Source organism: Antrostomus carolinensis, unplaced genomic scaffold (assembly GCF_000700745.2).
Source record: "Antrostomus carolinensis isolate BGI_N321 unplaced genomic scaffold, ASM70074v2 scaffold12197, whole genome shotgun sequence".
In the NCBI taxonomy this organism is placed as follows: Eukaryota; Metazoa; Chordata; class Aves; order Caprimulgiformes; family Caprimulgidae; genus Antrostomus; species Antrostomus carolinensis.
In genome coordinates this window covers 8,919-32,298 of record NW_010325404.1, presented here as the reverse complement: position 1 = coordinate 32,298, position 23,380 = coordinate 8,919, and the positions used below count along the sequence as shown (strand labels likewise).

General features: G+C 47.1%; 1 protein-coding gene across 1 annotated transcript in view; it reads right to left on the bottom strand.

The window, feature by feature from the left end:
* Positions 1-23,380, bottom strand: part of GABRA3 (gamma-aminobutyric acid type A receptor subunit alpha3) — a 60,525-nt gene that overhangs the window by 36,995 nt on the left and 150 nt on the right. The window contains exon 2 of the mRNA XM_010171199.2: positions 19,573-19,704. Within this exon, the coding sequence (XP_010169501.1) occupies positions 19,573-19,704 (132 nt within the window). The remainder of the gene's footprint in view (positions 1-19,572; positions 19,705-23,380) is intronic.

Genomic DNA, 23,380 nt, shown 5'->3' with positions numbered 1-23,380 from the left:
CTCCTTTCAGTAAGAAGAGGGGCACTGAAGAAGGAAGGACACATCTCTGGATGGTGTGGCACTGGGTGCCCTCTCTGCAATTTTGCCCTTGGGACTGCCGTGGCAGTACTGGGAGAGGACAGTGAGGCACCAGCAGAGGAGTAGGCACCTGAGAGGAGAGGGTAACATTGCCTCTCCCCACAACCTCCCTTGCAAGAGCTGCAGAAATGGAGACATGACATTTCTACATCACCAGCCACACACAACAAACCCTGATGCAGCCTTCACTGATGCTCTCCTGCTGTGGGGCCAGCAAGACTCTCCCACACATATTAGAGATGTTTTTCTTGCATTTTTTTTGCTAGGGAGCTCAGGAATAGCAGCACAGAAGGAAACATTTCAGTGGACATCACTGCAGTGCTGTTAATGCCTCCTAGGCTTGTCCAGCCCAGCCAGAGGATAAAGCTGACTTCAAGGACATAGACTGACAGAGCGCCTGCCCTCCAAAGGCCATAAAGCAGCATGAGCTATTGTCAGTGTCAGGACCACAAACATCCCTACTGCACCTGGGATACTTTCACACCAAGTACCCTGGGAGCAGAGGCTGTGCATGGGTCAGGAGAAGACTGGGGAACAGAGATGGTAAAAAACCAAAAAGGTACTGCCATTTCCTCCTCCAGCATCTGCAGAAGGCCGAGCAGACAGAGATCTGAGCAGCTCTCAGCACTGCCCTTTCTCTCTCCTGAATTGGTTTTGAGTTGGGGATCTTATACAACACATAGGGAGGTCGCAGTCAACCTCTTCAAATTCCCAGTTCCAAAGTCAAAGTACGTATTTTTCAGATGTTGCTTGGCTGTTTTTTTCAGCATCCTTGAATACGAAATTACTTGTTCAGAAGCAAAAGCCAAGTCTCATAGCACAGACATTCACCCAGGTTTGACAAGTTCAGCTTGGGCATCTTTCCCAAAACTGGACAGCGGTGTGCACGTGTTCTTCTAGAAAAAGAAGAACCCAGAACATACACAGAGTGTCTCGGTCCTGTCAGCAGCCTTCCTTGCATAGGAATAAATTCTAACTGCCTCCATATATAGAATTAGATAGAATTGAAACAGTTGAAAACAGTAAGAAACAAAGGCTTTTGTTAGCACACCACACAGCCTACCAAAGTCAATGCTGAATGGCTGTGATCACGGCCAAGAGTGTCACCGGGAAGGCTGGCAGCTGGCCCAATCCTTCGCAGGCCACAGCTAGCTAACTGTGGCATCAGGTTTAATTCCTTGAACTACCTAAAACACCAACACATCTCCAGGAAAACTCAGAAGTGTCAAAACTCAGAACTCTCTTGGCCCCATTTGGTCTATGGAGGGAGGATAATCCCAGACGTATGTCAGCCCACACCCAGACCTCACACCCTCAGATGGCATCTGCCTCTCTCTAGTGAACATACAGATGAGGATGACCAGGGTCCCATGGATGAAGGCTGGACTTAGCCTCATGCTCCCACCTGGAACAACATGATAAAAGATGACAGGATGCTCATCTACTGCAAACTGGGGTCAGCCAAGGATTGAGCATTGGCAAATTTGTACTCCACAGAATGAACCACACAGCAAGGAAAGAAAGAATCACAGAATCATTAAGGTTGGAAAAGACCTCTAAGATCATCCAGTCTAACCGTCAACTCATCACCAACATGCCCACTAAACCATATCCTTGAGTGCTACATCTACACATTTCTTGAACACCTTATATTCTTCAGAATATAAATGTCTGAAACAAACGTCTTATCTCAGCAAAAGCAGGGGTGAGTAAAAGGCTGCAGGTGATTGCCAGCGAGACCTTTGGATCAGATCTGTACCTAGCTCTGCCTGTGTGACATGAAATGTTTGTCTAACACAGAATGCAGTTTTGCTCAGCTATCTGCTTGCTTACAGAAGTGGTCACACTGTCTTACTCGTAAAGCTGAAATAACTCAGTCTGTGTAACAGATCTGATCCCCTCAGTTACAATCCCGGTGATTTCTGCAGAATTATGATTAAAAAGGCATCATTTATACAGGAAACAAGGCTATCTGCTGCTCTCCATGAAAGCATTAACCTGTCCCTCCCATCCTGGGGTGCCAAGGCATCTTTTCACAGGGGTTAGCTTATCACCCACTGCTGCTGCTCGAATCCCCTGGGACTGCCAGCATTTACTGTACAGCCAGTTCCCAAGGAGCTGCTCTGTGAGCCGCGGTGATTAATCACTGCCTTCTCTCTGGTGTTATGGCACATCAGTGTCTACAATTGCATGTCCTCCAGCCAGTCTAGAGAGAAGTCATCAAATCTGTAAACACAGATACGCATGTGGTATCTATCACTTCCAGCTGTGCTCTCTCTAATTTCTCCCCCAACTTGGATATTTCAGCACAGGGGGAGAGAGAAGTTCAAAAGAATTTCAGGGGCTCTCTCAAGAGACAGCTGACAATGAAACCACTCACACAGAATGAGAGACACCAGCACAGTCTACAATTATATGAGCTTAATTTTTCAGCCTAGATGAAGTTAAATGATGCCTGTCAAATCCCTCAAAGAGGCAGCCTGCTGCCCTGGCTCTCTTTCTTAGCAGGGCAAGGGGAGAGCTGATGCAATGAAGAGATTTATTCCCTGTCTCACACAGCATGCCGCATACGCTGCTTTCTAACACGGCTGCATCCAGTGTCCTCTGCAGGAACAAGATGCAGGACCACGAAGTGACCCAGTTATGACTTGAGCATGGCTTATCTAGGATTTATGGCACACTGTAATGTGTAGGTGGATGTCTAATTCCCAGGTGATCCCTTGGGTTACGTAGGGAAGATCAGTTCAGTTCTTGGATGAGAAATCCCAAATCCAAATGCACTATACATGGGCTCATGGCTCTAACCCAGGTCTGAGCTCTCTCCATGCCTACATAACATGTTGGTTATGGAGTTTGGATGAAGGTGTAACCACTGCTGAAAGCAGAGGAGTCAGGTACACCTTGTCCCTCCCTGCTTCCAAGCGATTGGTAAGCCATTGTCCCAGCACAGCGCCGAGAGGCACACAGGGAATCTGCTTCCCTTTTGGGTGTGAAATTGCACTCTCTCCCTAGCACTGCCACGTGAATAACAGCACAGGGTAGCCCAGTTTTCTGGTCTGAACTCCCTGCACAAAGCATGCTACACTGCTCCTTTGTCTCAACACACGATGGATAAGGGGGGGTCTAGGCATACCTGGCACAATGGGTAAGTTCACGTGTTGCTGTAGAAGTTGCTGTAAGGATTTCACACCCTCCCATGCTGGAGAAAGGTGTTTTCTTACATTTATCAAGAGTGGGAGATGCAGGTTAGAGCTCTATCCAGCAGAACAGCCTAGGAGAGGTGCTGCTCTACCAGTAGCAGAGCCAACAAAACCTGCTTTCCCACAGATCAGCTTCTCCTATCTGTTTTTCTGATGCCTAATTCCAGTTGAGCCCATCCAGTAACCTCTCTCTACTTTGGGTCTTTTTCCACTCAGCTGCATAATTCCACAAATCTTACAGAGACTTAAAATCTCCGAGATATCTACCTTTCTGTCAGGTTTTGTTCAGATCAGCCAACAGGCTCAAAAGCTTTTAGAAGACAAAAAGCAGAAAGAAAGATCTGATAAGCCTTACTCCATTAGGAGTCCAGGCAAAAAAACTACAAAAAAACCTCAACAGAACTCTGCATTTGGCTCACGTAGTTTAATTTAGCTTTCCCTCATTGCCCCTGCAAGCATGCACATGCACGTATTCTTATTACTGCATCAAGTCACGTAAAATACACATCCAGAGGTTAGAATCAGGATGTGGTGCAAGTTATTGATAAATATAAAGTCCAGGCAGAATAGAAGAGAGAGTCAGATAGAAGAGAGTGTCAGAAGCAGCAACTGCTCGAGGATGTGCAGTCATGGAGGCTTTACACACACCCCTCATTCTCACACATGCAGACTACAAACAGAGACTACAAATTGGTTGAGCTATTTTTGCTACAGACAGAAAAGACAGAATGAACAAAGCTACTGTAGTTACTATTTTAAGGACTTAGGACACCCTCAAACGCTATGAAGACAGAGGAGGAATATGTATGTATGAGCATGCTTTTAGAGGCTCTACAGTGCTTTGAGACCCTGTGGTAATGGAAGAGAGATCCTACATAAACATCTTTGTTCTATATTATAAATACAATGCGAAAATGTGTGAATATCAATTAGCATACATAATTTAATATATTCAGTATTAAAGTCTGTCCTTGATGGCTAAGCCAGAGGCGCTTGGTGAAGGGAATCCCTGCCGGTCCCAGTGGACAGGGGAAGAGCATTCAGACAATGCTGTGTTGCCAGCTGATACACATGGCTGTGGTCCTAACAAAACCAAAGCCAGGAGAATTTTGCTGACCACATTTCTGCAGGGTGCCTGCATGGCTGTGTGCACTGCAGGGAGCAATGAGGTGAGGGCAAAAATGCCAGACTTGTTCTTCAGCACTAGGCAAGCCTCTCGATGTTATCTACAAAACACCCGTGTTTCATTTTGGGCTTGCCTTCCTGACCTCGTCTTCAGTTTATTTCCCTCTTTAGGGGTCAGTTATGATGTTCTTGTTGACCACATCAACAAGAAAGTGGTGAACAGCACGCTCAGGAAAGACTGCAGCAGGTCCTGCACCCCAGCAGTGTGGCTGAAGTTGCAGGTACACGGGAGAGGTAAGGCACCAGAACAAAGCAGCCACCAGGCTGTATCCCTTCACACATGTATAACTCATCTGGGAGAGTCAGTCACTAGACCAGGCTTATCCAGAACTTGTGTGGACACAGTGCACCTCTGCAATTTCTCCATCAGGGAGCTCACAGACTGGCCCTGGTAGGTTATCGCTTACTTCTTTTCCTAAAAACACTGAACCTTTTGTTAACTCATTCTCAGCAAGTCTTTCTTTAACAATCATCACCTCCCAACAGGCCCCTCATACACTTCAAAAGGAGCTGCAAAAACTTCAAATCAGGGCCAGTAAAAGCCTTAACATTTGTAAAGCAATTACTGAGCTCTGTAATTCATCAGAGCTCAAGGCAGATCCCCAGGAAAAAGATAAGCACAAGGGTGCAATACAAAACTGCTATTTCTAACCTGATAATCATTGATACACAGAAAACAACTGAAAAGGTTGGAAAGCCAGAAAGCAAGCAGGGAAATGCAAAAAAACCCCAACAACTGAGAGACACACTGTATTGCATTCATTTTATGTCATTGCAAAGGTAGAAAAAATAAACAAGATGTCTCAATCAAGTCCATGAGGTTTACAGGCTGAGCCCCGAGCTCCAATCCCACCGTTGATGCTGATCTGCACTATGGCACCGTGCATGCAATGCAGTTCTGTTGTGCCTCAGTTTCCCCATCTGCCTTTTACCCTCAGCACTGCCTTCCCATGGCTCTGGCTAGATCTTGTTCCAGGTTGTTCTGCAGGCTCAGGATCGCCAGATCACAGGATGGACTACAGTGTGCAAAAAAGAAAAAAAAAAAAAAAAGAAAAGAAAAGAAAAAGAAAGAGGCTCCTGGGGCTTGCTGTGTAGCTCAGAGGAAGAGTCCATTTAATTCTCAAGCCTGTCCCCTGAGGCCAACACCAGGTACGCAGATGAAGATACAAGAAAACCATAGCAGGGAGCAACACAATAATTTGCATTCTGGTTCCCTTATCTTCTCCATTAGCTCCTGGCTGGTACTTCCTTCAGCAGAAGTTAATCAGCTCCTGCCACAGTGTGCCTCCGGGTGATGCTTCTGGCATCCTTCACCACCATCCCCAGGGCAATGCAGACAAGTGTTTTCTCTTCCTCATGTTCCCCAGCCTTGTCTTTGCCTGTGTGGCTGCTGAGCTGAGCACAGAGCCAAGGTCTCCACTGAGCTGTCACTGCCTTGTCATGCACAGGTCACTGGGCTGTATGGTCATGGGTCACTGGGCTGTATGGTCACTGCTCATTTAGTTTGCAGCAATGCCAATACATCGTACAAATAAATTTATTTAATTCACATTGCCTTGCACTGGTCAGTTTAACATTTCCTCTGATGCTGGAGTCCTGTCACAGAGCACTGAGAAATGCATTAGACAGCAGAGACTGTGAGCCCACCTCTGCCACATGGAAATAACTCCTCCCGTGTTCGCTGTCCCACACTTGCAAAGATAAACAGAGAGTCTTCAAAGTGCAAGATAAGTCCCTGGACACACACTGTGCTCCTCCATCACCTCCCCTCTTGCCCGGCTTCCCCGTGTCTCCCAGGAAAGTCCTTGAATGGCAAATGGGGCCATCAAACCCCGGGAGCAATGGGCTGATCCACATGTGGTGAGACAGGCTTATTTGTGCACTCGGGCTCTTGTTTTAGCCCCAAGTGAGCAAAACCCTTTTAGAAGAAATTCCATTATGGTTGTAAATCTTCCCCTCCCCAGCACTGCTCAGACACCAGCATTGTCTGTCCCATGGACAGGAAGGCTTTTTATCGCAGTTACTCACAAAAATTCGGCAACAAATACCGAATTTTCAGTTCTGCCCTCTACATGAATTACAACATGCTGCATAATACACCGATACTCCCAGCGGAGACAAGCAGAGGGCAGATGCCTCCAGATGTAATTTTTAATTTCCTTTGCTGGGGATAATGTTTTCTTGTTCTAGCGACCTGTGTTCTAAGCGTTCCAGTTCCCATGGCAACCTCTGCTTCCACCGGAGATGCCATTTTTCATGACATCCCTTCAGAATTAGACATCTCCTAGCAGAAGTTTTGAAGAAATGTCTCTCTTAAATATATATTTATTAGAGACAGTGCCTGCAAGTGTGCTTTATTGACATATTTCTTAAGCGACTCAGCTTACAGAGGAGAAAGCTGTCTCCAGAAATATGCTGGCTGCCAATCCCCCTTTTCTCAGCTTCTGTTTTCAACCAGAACTCTCCCCTCTTTTTCTGCCACATACATATTCGCCAGCACCTGCTCCCTTTTTGTTTGTATTTTTTTCATTCCTTTCTGTTCCCATCACTCTCCTCCATTCCCAGTCTCAGCTCAGCTCCCCAGTAATACAAGCACAGCAAGGAGATGCCCAACCAATTCAGTACCCACTGAAAGTACCTGCACCCGTTCACTGCCTGCTGACACGGGTGCTGCCCGGGGACCCCTCTTCTCCTGCAGGCAGGGAAACCTCACGGGTCTCATTATATGTTTGCATGCACAGAAAAACACAAAGTACTGCAAAATAGAGACCACTGCAAGAGCCCCTCAGCCCCGGAGGGCAGCATCAGGAGCATCTGCATCTCTGCCCCCGCTGCTCTCCCAATGCCATCTGGCCACAGCCCGCTGGGCACCACATGCCCTCTGGGAAAGGCTGAGGGCATCAGAGCTCCAATCCTGCTCCCCAGCGCAGCAGCCTGTGCACGGGGTTCCCACACTGGCTGGGGGAAGGATTCGTGCCTCAGGTCTTGGTTTTATGGTGCCACTTGGGCACCCCTGTCGCAGCGGTTCTTCTCTGGGGTCCATGGGTGTGGAGCCAAGGGATGCTGAGATGGACCCGTCTCCCTAACACGCTGCCACACACCTCCGCTCCCGCAGAGCCCTTGCCTACCTACCACACCCAAAAAACCTGCACCTCTGGCTCAGAAACTCCCTGCAGAGAAAGTGAGATACAACATCCCACCCACAGCAGCTTCCAAAGGTTTTTCTCAAGACCTCTGGGGAGAGTTTCTATTTCAGGCTGCGCAGGCAGCCCCCGGCCCTCTCACCCCGCAGGGACTTCCAGGCTCCCCGGCTCAGCGGGGACCCCTCACCCCCCACAACCCCCACTGCCACCACGCTCAGCATCTCCCACCCGAGCTCCTGACAGCTCATCGGAAAGAGGCGGCACCAGCCCTGGCAGGTGTCCCGGTAGAAAACCGCGCTAGAGCTTCCTAATAGAGCTGTAACATTACAGCTTCAAATTGCCTTCCTTCAGGAGACAAATCCAAGCAGGTAAATTGGTAGGAGCTGAGCGGATCCGGAGGCTGATGGAGCTAATCCCAGGCATGTTTAAATGCAAAGGCCCAGGGAGTCACACTCAAACCTGACATGATCGCTGAAGCTTGCTGCTGTGCTTAATTCTCAGGTGCAGCCTGCTTGGGGAGGGTGTGAAAAGCAGAGGGAAAAGCAGAGCACTAGGGGCAAAAGCCACACACCAGCTTCAAGGTCAGAACATTGGCCCTCAGCAAAACCATGCACCAGCCAAACAGCAGCAAAACATCAGCTCCTGTTCACCCCCATCATGGAAACCACATGGATAAGCATCGCTGTTGTCCCTCAGAGAAGTTTAGAAACATTTTCTTAGCCCAGCCTCCAGCAGGGACACAGGGGCTCAGGGGACACTTTTTGCTGACTCCAGATTTCACATTAATTGTACCGTCCCACCAGCCATTAATCAAACCTCTTCCACTGGCATTTTTATTGAAAATCAATTTAATGAAGTAGGTGGGAGTCCACATGCTTCCATAACATCAGATAAATATTCATGGGAGCTTGTGCTGCTTTAGCGAAATGAGTTTTTTAAATTTAACTGGTACAATTTCCTTGTTCCTTAATATATAGCTTGGCTCGCCCTTGTTTGGGAATAGAGGCGAGATGGGACTCAGCCCTGTGATGGCTCGCTCTCAGGCACACCAAGGAACAATCCTTTGCTATCAAGCCAACACCTTTTGGCAAGGACATTGTCATCCGTAGTTGGAAATATGAGTTTGCTGGGGTCAGCGTCACCTGGTGCGAATCCCCAGAGCCAAGGCTGAATTCAGAGGGGCCATTTAGAGCTGAAAACTCATTTCCAACCACTAAGAGTGTGTCCACCATTTCTGCCTCTGCAGGTGTGCCATTTGATTTCTGCTTTTCCCATCCTGTTTAAGCAGCTATTGTGCTCCAACAGCAAAAGCTAATGAAAGCCATTGGAAAACACATTCCCCTGATGCTTAATGAAGGAGGTTAAAAGGCTTCCAGCTACCAAAATATACAAGGCACCAGTGAAAGAAGGAAACACATCCAACACAAAGCTCCAAAATTTGTGTGGCACATGAGTCCTAGAAGAAGGGATGAGCTGGGGAGGGCAGGTTAACCCCTCGCTCCCTGAGGAGGCTGCAGAGAAGCTGTGACCCAGGCTCCTTGCTGCAGTCCTCCTTCCCAAAGGCAGTTATTAGAGTCCAGATGGAAGAAAAAAAAAAAATCTGACACGTTGATCAAATTTAGTAGAAAGGCAGGATTCAGACAGCCCTCAACAGTGAGAGATTTTACAGCGTCTAACAGCTTCTTTGTTAACTGGAGCAGTGAAGAGCTGCAGCTCCCAAAAAGCGGCAATGCAGGGCAATTCAACCACTGCCAGCACTCTTGTCATGTTATCCTAGTGATACCCTTCTCTTGAAAGGCAGTGCTTTAGAAATCAAGCGCATCATCATTTTGCCTTTGTTACTAATGCAAACTGACTTGTTTTCATCGTTACAGCCTCGACCTAATTCCCCGTGCACACGCTTCCCACCGCAGCTCAGATCTCTGGACAAGGATTTGCTTTCCCTGGGCTTTAATGACATGAAGGTTGTGACGAGCCCTGCAGACACACACAGATAGCCTGAGCCCAGGGACAGGGCACAAACAGCCCTCCCTGCCCCATACACATCCGCACACGAGTGACTGGGGTTTGTGTTTCCCATGCCCCAACTCCACAGTGGAGGTGGCATGAAGACAAAGGAAGTCCATGAAGTGCCACCATAATAATTTTCCCCTCATCCCCAGCAGCTACTGATGCAGCAGAGGTGGGCAATGCCCACTTTCTGATGCCATGAGATAGCCTAGTCACTCAGTTTCTCCCAAAACACAGCATCAGCTGTTTCTCCTGCAAGCCTCTGAACCTACTGATTTCTCCCATTTCCCCCCTATCAAGACAGCAGTCCTGCTTCTGAGAGATCACCCTTGCTGGAGACAAACTGCCTGCCAGCAAACAGCATTAAATACAGGGTATCATATTCAACAGATAATGGCATGCTTTTAGTTTTTTCTCTCTTGGATGCAGGTCACACAACTAATGTCATCTCCAAACGCTGAAATCCTAGATGTGAAAAGGTAAAGCTTAATTGCCTTGAACAGCAACTCTTGTATTGATTCCAGCATAAGGCCCATAAATATTAATACAGCTATATTTAGCCCATTTCAATTATACATACAAAATTAAACATCTTTCTGGGAACAAATCAGTCTGGATAGGGTTCGAGTTCTTTTCCTTTTCCCTTTTTAATGCATCAAAATAATAATTCCAATAGAGCTAAGGCTTAAAAAAAACCCCAAAAAACAACAAACAGTGGATGGAGGCAGAGGCTTAAAGATACTTTCACCTGGCTCAACCAACATGCTCCTCAGATATTCAAAGGCACTTGCATACTCCTAACCTCACCCTTGCCCCACCTGGTTTTCCCCATTATTTGTTAGATCCAGTCCCTTTTCTAGATGGCAGCAAACTGGGATGGACTGAAGGTGTGTGCACAGAAAGGGGCACAGGGCAGAACCAGCCCAGCCTGGGACCTCGGGAGGTGGGATGCTCAAGGAGGGGCTCCTGCCTGGCCAGAGAGGAGTGGTCCCATCTGCAGCATGACCATGCCACACAATGCCTTCTGCAGTTAAAGACCTTCTCTTTTGTATAAAAATCACATCCACTTTCCTGATTTGCAAATTAATTATACGTTGCTTTCCTTGCCAAAGTGGACTTAATGGTATTAACGTTACACGACAAAGAGAAGCTATCAGAAAGCTTCTCTCATAATGATGGCTAGATTGATCAGGAAAGAAGAAAGGAGATTTCATGCTTTTGTTCTTTAACCCTTCCTCATGCAAGCAGACAGGGCTCTTTTCTAGGAAACAGCTTTTGCAAATTCTCAGACGAGACCAAGTGCCTCTCTCCAAAGGGAAGAGCTCTAATCATTCAAGCACAAAAGCCTGTAATTCAATTCCCATATGTGCACAGACCCTTTGCAGAGAACACAACTTGTGGAAAGTAGAGATTGCACCTTTATTTTTTGCAGGACACTGGCCGTAACTGGCTAAAGTGACATTCACAGCTCTCCAGGAGACGTGTCTTCAGGTGAGTAAACAGGCATGCAGGACTACAAAAATCTGATCTGGCCTGTATGGATACAAACAACTTCCTCAACGAGAATTCAGATGGATGCAGTAAGCCTTACAAACCTTCCCCTTTGTAAAATGCTGTGTGTGGGGGTTTTTTTGTTGTTGTTGTTTGGTTTTGGTTTTTTTTTTTTTTATGGTCATCAGATCCTCTCCTTGACAAAGCTTCTTGTATCAGAACTGAACCATCTAAAAAAGAGGCCTCTGAAATTACTTTTGCAAGGTTGAAATAGTCTCTTGAATTTTTAGACACAATTTATTTTGCTCCAGTCATGAATCACTCCATCCACTGATTCAGTCTGAACTTTGTCATCAATAGGATTTTCCAGTAGTTTTTTTGGGGAAAAAAATAAATCATATGCTTTTTCCATGCCTGTTGTTCTCATCACTTTGGTTTGAATTATGTTCTTCCAGAAGGTAAAGTGAACGGGGTGTCCTTTTCTCACAATGCAAATTGCAGATTAAAACCCTCTCTAGGCTGTACTCTGCTTACAATTGTCAGTACTCCACAAAGACTTTTTTTTTTTTTTCCCAATAAACATTAGCTGTATGTCCTTCAGAGGCAGATTTTTAAAGTAAGCTACAGGTTAGTTCACATAGATAAAGAAATCATTACACAAGATTCCTGCCCCACCAGACTCAGGGAGAGTTTTTCCATTTACTTCAACAAGGTGAGAATTTCACTGTGACTTTTAATAGTATTTGGCTAAGGGACCCTGCCTGGTTTAGCCTCATAGTTGTGCAGCAACTCACTCCCCAAAGCCCCATGCATCTTCCAGAGCCTCACAAACACTCCAATATTTTCGTTTAATCAAACAATAGCCTTTAAATAAGTGAAGCAACATTAACAAGCTAATAGGTCTGAAACAGCAGCATTAATCCCCCCACCACAGGGGTCCCAGGTAGATGTGATTGGATTGCTTCTTCCCAATGGAACTGGGCTGAAATTCACCACCAACACAATCAATGACTTTGCCTCATCAGACATAATCAGTGCTTCTGTATAGTTACACAAACTGCTGCAAACATTTTACCCTCTAGCTCAATGAATAAAATAACTGCTGTTTCCTCAATATTTGACCAGTTGCTTCATCACCAGCTTCCTAAAATAAACCAATTAAAGTTGTTCTTAAACTCTATAATACCTAATTAAAAAAAAAAAATCTTGTTTCACAATCCATATCAAAGACACATTATAAATCCCTTACATGGGACTAAATGAATGGAAATTCTAATAAATGAGTAGCTGCCATAGTCCAACAGATCAATAAAGATATCCTTGCAAGCAGTTTATAGCCATCTATAACATCATCTACTAATGTTCTTAAAACCATCTAACACATGTTCAACATGCTTAAACATCAGCTCCCCGCTTCCAAAGTCATTATAAACAAATAGTATCATCTTGTTTCCAACACACACCCACCAGCTTACCCTTGGGCAGGGATGGGCTGCCAAACACTCGCACCAGTTCACTGCAGGTGTCTGATCTAGCACTGAAGCTCTGAGATGTTACTGCAGTACAAATTACCAGGGTAACAATTCCTCCAAATGGATTCACTTCCCTAGAAAAATGTCTCACCTTTTGGGAAAAATCTTAGTTCTTGCCCGCACATGGGCTATACAGAGGAGTCAGCAGCTTTGGACAGACCCCTCACTGGAATCACACACAGGCAATGAAGGCACCAACTAAAAAAACCATGCAAAGTAGGATGAGAAACACCTTCTCCTCCATGACCCCGCAGCCTGGGGACTCGGTTGTGGCCCCTCTGGAGAGCCCAGGAGCGCACAGCCCAAGGACAGCCCCATTGCTGGTGATCGACTTTGGCCACACAACTGCTCCATGGAGAGGGTGGCTGGGCAGGGTCCTGCCATGGTGGTCCACTCCCTCCCACAGCACTGCAGGGACACAGGCAGCTGTGAGATGCCCCCAAAAGACCCAGTGCTGCCCTGAAGCCCAGGTACTGTTTCACACCAAAAGCTATGAATCTCTTTTCACAATGGGTTTCTGACCCCTCCGGAGTGTTTGTGATATCCCTGAAGCTTTGATACAGGCTTGTTGCTCTAAGCAAATTCATAACTTATTTAAGAGAAGACTTTCACCCTTAGGCATAGCTGTCAAGCCCATATTCCTCACTCGCCTTCTGATGTGTGCATGCCTTTTCACACGGAGCTCCCTCTCCCTGTTATGCCATGGGTTTAAACTGCAACACAACTGGGATTTCTGCATGAGAGAGGAGAGCATCAGGGCTGTGCAAATCCATGGCAAAGCTGTCTTTGGAGAGCTGCACCCAAGGGGAAGACAACCTTTTTTTTTTTAATTTGTTCATAGATCTTAACTTCAGAAGTTTGACGAGACAGAGCAGGGTCCCCATTGCCCAGAAAGGTAAATAGAAGAAAATGCTCTTCAGGCAATGCCTCAGCTTGAAATTAAAACTCATCAAGGAATCTCAGACAAAGACAAAAATCTGAGATAAGACATGGATTTTTTTCTAAGAAAGGATAAAATTCCTCCCTGGAGTAATCAATACAAGGCATGAAGTCAGATCAGAGAGAAGAGATGAGAAGTTAGGAGAGGTGGAACATTAAGACAGAAAAACAGATTAAACACAGTCCTGAAACCCTGGAAATCATAACAAGCCACAAAGGACCATGGGGTTTGTCATCTCATGTTTTCTCTTGCACAAACAGTAGATCTAGATAATGTTTACAAAAAACTGCAAGCAGCTTCATCGTGCACAGGTGAAAAAACTGCAGAAGAGCTCAAGACCAGGTCAAGTCCAGCCTCCCTGGACACCTGGGGACCAGCTCTGTCGCAACAGGGAGTGAGACACACTGCAGTGAGACTCTGCCACCACTGCTTGGATGTCCCCACAGTGACAGGCAGTGCCTGATCCTTCTGCCAAGGGACCAAGCACAGCCATGCCTCCAACCCCTCTGCCTACCACCAAGCACCCGAAAGCTGGGCTGCTGCATGCTGTGACTTTACATGCACCCAAAGAGCTTGAGAAGGTCCCTTCCCCAGGGCTTTGCAAACTATCTGCAGAAGAAAAGGCCAATTTCAACATTTCATCCAGATTTTAGGAAATAAAAGTTCTCTAAACTTCAATCTGGACAATTTAACCATTTCTACTACTATTTGAGGTTACTCTCACTGAAAACAGATTTCTTCTTGGATCTGTCCAGGCAGATAAGCCCACACCGTTTCAGCTTGGAAAGCACTGTACTTTCGAGAGAAGGCAGTTCTGTCATTTAATTATTCTGACTAGTTCAGCCCCTCTGCCTTAATGCTCACATAATAACAGACAAGTCCTCATCTGCAGGAGGTCAGGACAAAATGACAGATGCACTCAGACGTCACACACCAGGCACCTCATGGGAATGTCTCAACCTAAAGGGAGCAGCTCTGAATTGAAGTCCAAAACCTCTTGGCCATCAGCACTTGAATCAGTGAAACACAAGAGGCAAGACAGGGATATAGTTGTTTCTCACTTGCTTAGAAGCCATTCTGCCAAATACACCATCGTTAAAAAAGCAGGAAGAAACACTGCATCACAGAAAGAGACAAGAAAAACTCCAAGGTGTGCTTCACTTACAAAAGAATAAAGGGAATATATCAGCAAGATAAATATTAACAGGTGGCTACAGATCAAAACCATTACCAGGGCAGAGCTGACATAGTTAGGCCAGATAAAAGGCACCATAGGCCCATGTCAAGCATCCTTGATTTGACTTCTATTGTGAGCAGCAGAGCCTGACAGCACCAAAACCTGCTCAAGCCCAAGGGTGTCTGTGCCGAGTACAACGTGGGCAGGCAGATGCTGACACCAAGCCACAAAAAGCTACCCAGTGGAGATGAGGAAGAGGAGGCAGCCATGAGCCTGGAATGCTTTCACTCTCTGGATATACCCCGTTGTGAAGGTACAAACTGGGGCTTCCCCTCCACCTGAATGGGACCCATTTACTGCCAGCCCTGAGGACAAGGAATGGGCACCATGCCCTGTCCCCAAGCAAGAAGAAACCAAAGAGGCCAAGTGCCTTGTTCTGCCTTGGGAATTGCATAGCTTTAATCCACTTGCCTGTGTTTGCTGGTCCCAGTAAATCCCATGCTCTGAAAACTTCACTAGGCTTCTAACCCTCAACTGTCCAGAAGCACACCATGCAGACACAGACCAGCAGGATGCTTGCCAGCCACCCCTCCCTTAGCAAGGCCCAGTCAGCCACTTAGGGACTGCAGAGACATGTGGTAGAAGCTTCAAGGAAATACTGAGAGTTACCTTGTAAGTGATGCTGCATCCAGGAGGCATAACACAGATCGATCCTAGCCTAGTTGCTTAATACGGTACAAATCGCTTTTTAATTGCAATTGGGGAAGCCAGGTTATCTAGAAATTTTACAGCCCATCTTTTAGAAAACTAAACAGCTTGCTCTCTCCTTCTCTTCCTTGGGATAAAATCTTTTCCTCCTTGGCATCCCCTGGAAAAGGCCAACAGTTTTCTGGAGCACAGGCTTCACCTGGCCACCCAATACAGAGACTTTGTCCACCACTGCTCCATATGCCCTCTGGGTTCCTCGTCCTTACACCAAATAGCACCTCAGACACACCCCTGGCTTTGTATTGCCAAAGCATGTTAAAAGGATTCTCAAGACTGTAAGGAAGGAAGAGGCTGGGCAACCTCCCCTCCTGCCCCTCCCCAGGCATTCACAAGATGGTTGTGTTTCAGTTGCAGCACAACAGACCCAAACTTCATCGGTTAGGAAATAAAGCTGCAGGAGATACAGCTGCATAGGGACCATCACTGAACCTCAAACAACCTAACCACCACATCCCCTCTCATGGCAACCGTGCTGGGCATCACATTGGTCATGTAAGGATTATAGACTTCAATTGCTCTTCACAGGAAGCAGCACAAGGATATACAGTGCATCAGTCATTCTTAGAGGATCACTCATGGTCCCATCACTCACATTCCGCTCCTGGGGCATCTCTTTTTGGGTATGTCTCTCCCTTTGTCAGCCAGTTCTACCTCTTCCTCCTGACCACATCTCCTCTCTCCTACACTTGCAAGTAAGGCAAGTTCTAGATTCAAACCTGAGGCCTCTCCATGTGGCAGCTCTGCAGGGAGCCCCAACAAAGAGAATTTGAGAGCTATAAATAGATGCCCCTCACTACAGGGCTGGGCAGAGGATCTGTGTGATTGCACAGCTCCAGACCAGGAATGGAGGCCAGTGCTGTCCACAGAAACTCTCTTGGTGGGAGATTTTCTTATCCTGCAAGATTGGCCATGACAACAGATGTCTCCAGCCCCTCAGGGTCTGTTTCTGTTCCTCTTCTGACTTAATAACCAATCTGCCCTGTGTTTTCCCAGGTCCCAGGGGAAACACAGGTCATCTGTCGACTGTTCCTTCCACTCCTCTCCCACTCTGAATCTTATATCATGATCTATTTATGTAGTAACCCCTTCCCCAAGCCCAGACTGTATTTCAGTGGTCATGAGGCCAAACAAAAGACTCAGCTCTGTGCCTAAGAGCAAGCCAGCCCCAGCTCATCTGGCAGACAGGGAGAAACCTCCTACCAGCCATGGAAGACTCCCCTGTGACATCAATGGTCATGTCCACAGTGCTACAGGGTGTTCCTCCAGAAGGAGTGGTCTGACAGCCACCTTTCCCCTCTACCTTTCCTCTTCCAAGCTAGCCCGGAGTACACTCACAAACCTCTACTGGCCATCAAGGCTGCAAGGACTCCTCGCTGGTGAGGATGTTCTGAGCCACCTCTTGGGGTCATGAGCAGCAGCCAGGCACAGGACCACCCTCACCTGGAGCCTGGCTCTGCAGCACCAGGCACTCCCGAGCAGCCTCAGCACTGGTTTCCTTCAGTTTGTGTCTGCAGCATCCTGGTAGGAAGAGGAGCTCTGGCATGGGAGCTATTAGAGTGGGTGGCAGCAGATGGTGAAAACAGAGGGGATAAGAAAATAAATACAAAGAGGCTATCTGGAGGGGAGAAGTCACCACATCAACACTCTGTTGCTTACAGTCTCTTTTCCCAAAGCCTAAACAAACATTGCTCAGTTCCCGGCACGCACGGAAACGGCTCTGCCAAATGCGGGGGACAGCGCCCCAGCACACGCAGCCCTGAGGGGTGCTGCAGCCCTGCACCCCACTCAGCTCTTCATAACCCAGCCCAGCGTCTTCAGGGGGATCTGTCTCATACAGAGTAGGGAAACCAAGGCCAAGAAGGGAGCCCGAGTGTCCTGCTTCCCAGTTACTCACAATTTAGGCCAGTCCCTCTTTAAATTAGCCTGCGCGTGGGCACAATGCCACCACATCTGCCCTTCCCACGGACTCCAAAGCAGGACTGCATGGTGCTAGTGGATGCTCTCACTTGACATTTTCAGAAAAGCAAGTGGAAGATATTCCAGAGGAGAATGGGGAGAGCCAGTGCTGGGTCTACAGGGACTGCTCAGTGCTGTCTCACAGGAAAACCAACGTACCTTGTAAGCCACTGAATCGCCCAGCAGCGCAGCTGCTAATTTGAAGCAAAGCAATCCCTTTCACAGATCTCACATAACCTTGGACAGCAGGAGCCCATCTCTTGCTGACTATCACTCCAGGATATTTGATTAACCTCTAAGCCTGTAGGACCATTTCTGCTTCTCTGGCCACCAGCAGCAGTGGTCCCTCTAACGCTGTTCTGATAGCAGCCCTGACAGACCTCCAAGGAGTAAAAGCCCATACCTGGGGAAAAAAGGTCCAGCTAGAAGTGGAGAGAGCCTGACCCACCAGGTTGCCCCATACACACACACACACACACACACACACTGAGGACAACTCACTATCAGCCAAGAGCCCCCAAAATCTGTAGCCCACATCAAAACCTCCCATCTGGGTCTGCAAGAGTGCTCCATCAGGGGAAATCAGAGGTGAAAGCAGTCTTTAAACATGGAACGTCTGGTTCAGGCAAAGGCAATTTATTATGTTAAGCACGTTATTAAAGCATCTAAAGCAACAGAGCAGAGATGTTCCAAGAAAGGTTTTAACTTCCCCAGCAACAGGCTCCTGGGAGTCCTCTTGTTAATACTTTGCTCAAGGTTGTCTGCAACTGAGCCTACGGTGAACATAAATGCCCCCTCAGTCCCCTTTCAGAACTCGTTTCAGTTAAATCAATACAGCCATCAGGGAGACCTGAGGAAGCAAACCTATTAGTGGGACCGCAGTTAATTCTGGGGGAAAGAAACAAGCAACAAAAGCAATAAAACTGATGGATGGCTTATGCAGACACAGTAACCCTTTCCTGTCCATGTCCTGCAGCATAGCAGCCCAACAGAGGTAAGGATGCTCACTGGAGAAACCCTTCTTCCCCAGAATTTTGCATGGTCTCTGCTTTGGATCAAAGCTCTCCTGGACAGGTGCAGGGCAGAAGGCCATGGCACAGAAGTGGACATGGAGCTGAGAAGAGACAACGAGGCTGCTCTGAGAAACAGAGGGTGCAATTCCAGAGCTCCTACCAGCATGCAAGAGCTCAGGAAAGCTCATTCACAACCTTCCTCGGCAGGGGGATCTTCAGGGAATGGCGGAACACATGGAGACTCCAGCTTTGGGTGGAAACATGGTCCAGCAACACACCCTTGCAGCCAAGCAGGAAAGCTGAGAGCAGTGCAAGGACATCACCTCAGCAGTCCCCATGGCACACAGTTGCTGGCATCTGAGAGGGGCCGTCATCTCTGCCACAGCAATGCCTCTTGGCACCAAGAAACCACACGGGCCCATGTCTCCCTCATCTCACCAAGAAAGCTCAGGTCTGTCTTCCCCACACATCTCCCCATTGCTCCTGCCTCCTTACATCTAGCTAAATGTATGCCATAAGCATTGGGAGGGAAGGTGACTAATGTGGTTTTGCTTTCTAAAGCACCTTAAACATCTGTAGGTGCTTAGAGAGAAACTCGGCAGCAGTAGCTATAATGGCAGTGGTGTCAAAAGCAGCTCAGGAAACAGAGTGGCACACAGAGAAGAGTTTGCCAGGTCACAGAAACATAGGAAATAACTGAGAAGATGTTGAGATAGAGGCTCTGTAGCAAAGCCCACTGACTAAAAAGCAACACCAACACAAGTTGAATGTCCTACAAACTGATAGTATCATCATTTCTGAAATGGTAATGCCTATAAAAGTAGCAGAAATAAGTTTAATCATATTTGCTCCATCTACAGGCCTATCAATGTAATGTCAGAGAAGACCACAGCAGTCCAGAGACTTGCACCCCTCATCTCACAAAATATCAAACAAGATAGCATGGACAACACACTGACTCTGGCACTGAACCAGCCTCTCCTCCCAATAGCACCAGACTTTTTAATAAGTCATCTGTGCAGTCTCTCATTTCTAAAGCTACACAGCTGTGGAAAACATCATCTCTCCACCCAACTGACCTCCAAGTCCAGGTCTCAGGCGGTTGTCGTATCCATCCAACAGCCTGTCCAGGATGCGGGTGAAAATGGTGATGTTATCTTTGCTGTCATCGACGACATCTGAAACATGCTTCTGAGAAAGTCTGGCACATGGGAGAAAACAGAGGAAAAAACATCCCATCAGAAGAGAAACCTACACTTTACTTTCTCAGTTACTGGAAATGAGAGTTACTGGAAATGAAGGGGTGTTGGTTCACGCTCCAGCCTGCACTGCAGCGGGCCCTGAATGGCAGATGGGGCAGGCCAGCTGATAAGGTGATATGCTTGTAGGACTCCTCATAGGGCATCTCAAATCAATTCCCCTTTGGCCTCTGCCACTGCAGCCCTCATTGAGGAAGCTGAGGCTGCCCCCTCCCCACCTTTCCATGCTCATGGCCAGCGGCACCACGGGCAGTGGTTTAGGAGCCTGTTTTTTTCAGGCAGCCTTTCCCTGTCCCAGGGGGCATTTTTATGAACAGAGGCTGTGAGAACCTCAGTTACTCAATTGCCAGTATCTCCTTACAGGCAGCATGGAAGAAATGATGACAGTTATTTACCATATCAAGCCATTTCCAATTTCTCTGCTCCTGGGAAGAAGGAAGGGAGGTAGAAAAGTAGGAATTCAGTAAAGCAGGCTTAACGCCCGAGTCCATCATTAAAACTCCTTGTGAACCATTTCTGTGGTTTTTTGAACTTTCCCTGTTTATAAAACCAAATGAGTTTTCACATTCCTATGTCTGCTCAACGCATGAAGCCTGGAAGCCCCCAAATAAGATGATTTCCTCTGGGCATTTTCTGCCCCAGGTGGAATAAAATAAGTAGTAAATTTCTCAAACAAAGCTCATCTCACCAAACAAAATCTTCAATACAGTTTTGCAAGCCCAAGGGGTTCAAATCATACATTTGCATTTTGTGTCTCCCTTTCAATCAAAAGAAGTGGAGCCTGTGAATCCTTCTGAAACTGGCTCTAAAAAGAGATTTCAGACAACACAGAGTACCAGTGCTGAGGCTCCAAGCTCAGCTTTGCCCATCAGAAATAGATGTTAGGAACAAAACAAATGGAAAAGCAGTATCATTTAAGGAGTTCAAAGCTCAATCTTGCTGCATCCCATCTGGTTAGACTAGTTACCCTTGTCGGTACTGGTCCATTTGTAAATACTCTGTGAAGGGTCAGTAGGGTGACAAGTAGCAGAGCTGGCTTAAGAGTTTTCTATCAAAATGTTCTCCCAACAGAAAACCCAGCTTCCAGAAGATAAAAGAGCAAAAAGTATTTTCTAGCAAAAGAGGAAAAATTGAGAGCAGAGTATGGGTATTTTTAGAGTCAGGCTGAATCAATACTATTCAGCATGTTGCAGCTAATTGAAATATTCCATTTTGGGCAATTTTGACATTAATTTGTGTCGGCATCAATGACCAAACACTCCGGGAAATTGCATTTCAAGTGCTTGAGGTTCAGTCCTCCAGGGATCGGATCCCACTTCTCACAAGGCTGCTTGGCCTCTGGTTTTTAGCAAACCAATACCTGCTATCATGGGAGAAGTGGTCAAGCCAGGAAGCTCAGCCTACAAGAGCTCCGTAAGGGTAATAAAGTACTTAAACTGCAGTTCCCATAGGGCGTGGGGATTGAGGCACGGTCAGGAAAACACTCATCCCAGCCCTAATGCAACCTGCCAGATCCGAAACATCAAAACACCGCTGATATTACGAACTCCATCACAGCCTTCAAGACTTCCCATTGGAATCAAAACACTGGTTTTGGTTTTTCATCTGGTCTTGAAATATTTGAAATAGCTGAAATCTCTGCAAGTAAGCAGAATTTTGAGGAATTTAACAAATGCCTACTGTAATTAGTGAGGTTTCAATTGTACCAGCTTTCAATAGATGTCATGGTTAAAAGCAATCTGCACCAGTGTCTGCTGACGAGTATATAACCATCTATAACTTACGAATAGTTAACATGCTCATGAAAGCTCATTCATTAATGTTTTATAAGCTATCTTTAAAAATTACCCATAATATAAAGAGCAAGAGGACAGATTTTTGTGAAGGAATTCCTGGCGGAGGCTCAGCTGTGATGGGAAAATGAGTTTACAAATTTCAAAGCTGTTTTACTTAGCCTGACATTTGAGGTTTCAACTTCAATGTGAGCAGTGTGGGATTCACACAGGAGTTGCAGGGGAAAGAGCAATGCAGGCAGGGTGAGGGAAAGGTGCAGGCAGTAGAGAACCAGCAGCACCTCTACTGGCACTTGATTTGGGCTAATTCCCCAGTCCAGCCAAGGTCTGGGCTGGCTCATCTAACCTTAACACAAAGCTAAAGCTGCCCTTTAGCAAGTCATAAAAACAGGTCACATTTATCTGTCTCAAAGCCCCAGTGAAGAACTCTAAGGAACTGCAAAGAGGTATGGGGATCATGGTTTTAAAATAATTAAAAGCCTTTAGGCAAGGAAGACAGAGGTTTACAACAAATTTAATTAGGATAGGCTTGAGGAGAAGTCATTACCTCACCACCCATCCCTGTGCATATGCTCTCCGGAGAGCTGGCTGCCACATCAGCACGCTAACCTCCAAACAAGGGTCCCCTTGCACGCAATTTGGGAAACAAATCCCCCCATGGACCAGAGCAATACCCACATGGTAGGTGGCAAGGGAGCAGCAGCATCAGTGAGTGTGTGATGGGAAGCAGAAGGGCAGCAGTGGGGGAGGCAGAGCTGCAGGCACAGGGGCAGACACCTCCCCTGGGGATGGGGACCCAGCCCCAGTGGGATGGAGAGGAAGGTGAGAGGCCAGTGCTTGGGGCTGCCTGTGCAGGCAGCTGTACAGCGATACCAGGGTCAGCATCTACGTGTCAAGGCACGCTCAGGATGTGTTTGCTTATGCAAAGTTAGATCCAAGCAGGTGAAGTGGTGTGGGCAGGACAGGGTGGGAACGTGGATGCAGAGCGGTGGGTGGGTCAAGTAGGAGTGGCAGCACTGACATCTTTTCATGCATGAAAATCCTTGATCGTTGCTGGATTTGTAACTCAGCAGATAGCATTTCAGTGTCCATATCTGGCACTCTAAAGGCTTTTCTAAATTTTTTATAGAAGTCATCTATTATTTGCACAGAGCTCCTCCCACCCCACGGCTGGCAGGCTATGCTGGGGGCAGCTCTGCCTCCCCTCCTCGAAGGGCTCTCTGAGCCCACCAAGCCTCAGTAAAGGATCTGGCAGAATGCAAAGGAGGGCTGCAGAGCCTGTCACGGACTAATAGGATTTCATCTTCTCCTGACAGCTCCCAGAGGCTGGGAAGGTGAGGCTGGTGGGAGTACTCTCTGTGCTGGGACAGCCAGAACCTGCACGCCCAGGGGCACCAACCTAGGCAGAGGGTGAGCAGCATACTCAGCTGCTCACAGGTCATTGTACCATAAAGAGCCAAACAGCTCAAGCAGTTTAATTTTATTTTCTTTAAAAGAGTATTAAAAACTCAAAGGTGGAGAGGGGAGAGTCTCTCTTTCAGGTTAAAACTCAGCCAAGCCAAGTCCTTGCCCAGAGTAAATTGTGCAGAGGCCAAATCTGAAAATTGGTTTGTTGCAAAAAAATGCTGACAAGTGTCCTTAGTGAGAGCACCTCAAATCAGTCAGCTCAACCACGAGGGACTGAACAGTCCCCAGGAGAAAGGCATGGGGACGGGGACAAGGGGAGGGTCAAACACAACACAGACACTTTTTAGTGCTTTGCCCTGGGTTCCTTTAGGCAGGTACTGGCCCCAGGATATTTAAGCACAGCAAGAAGACTGCAGCCTTGGCCAACA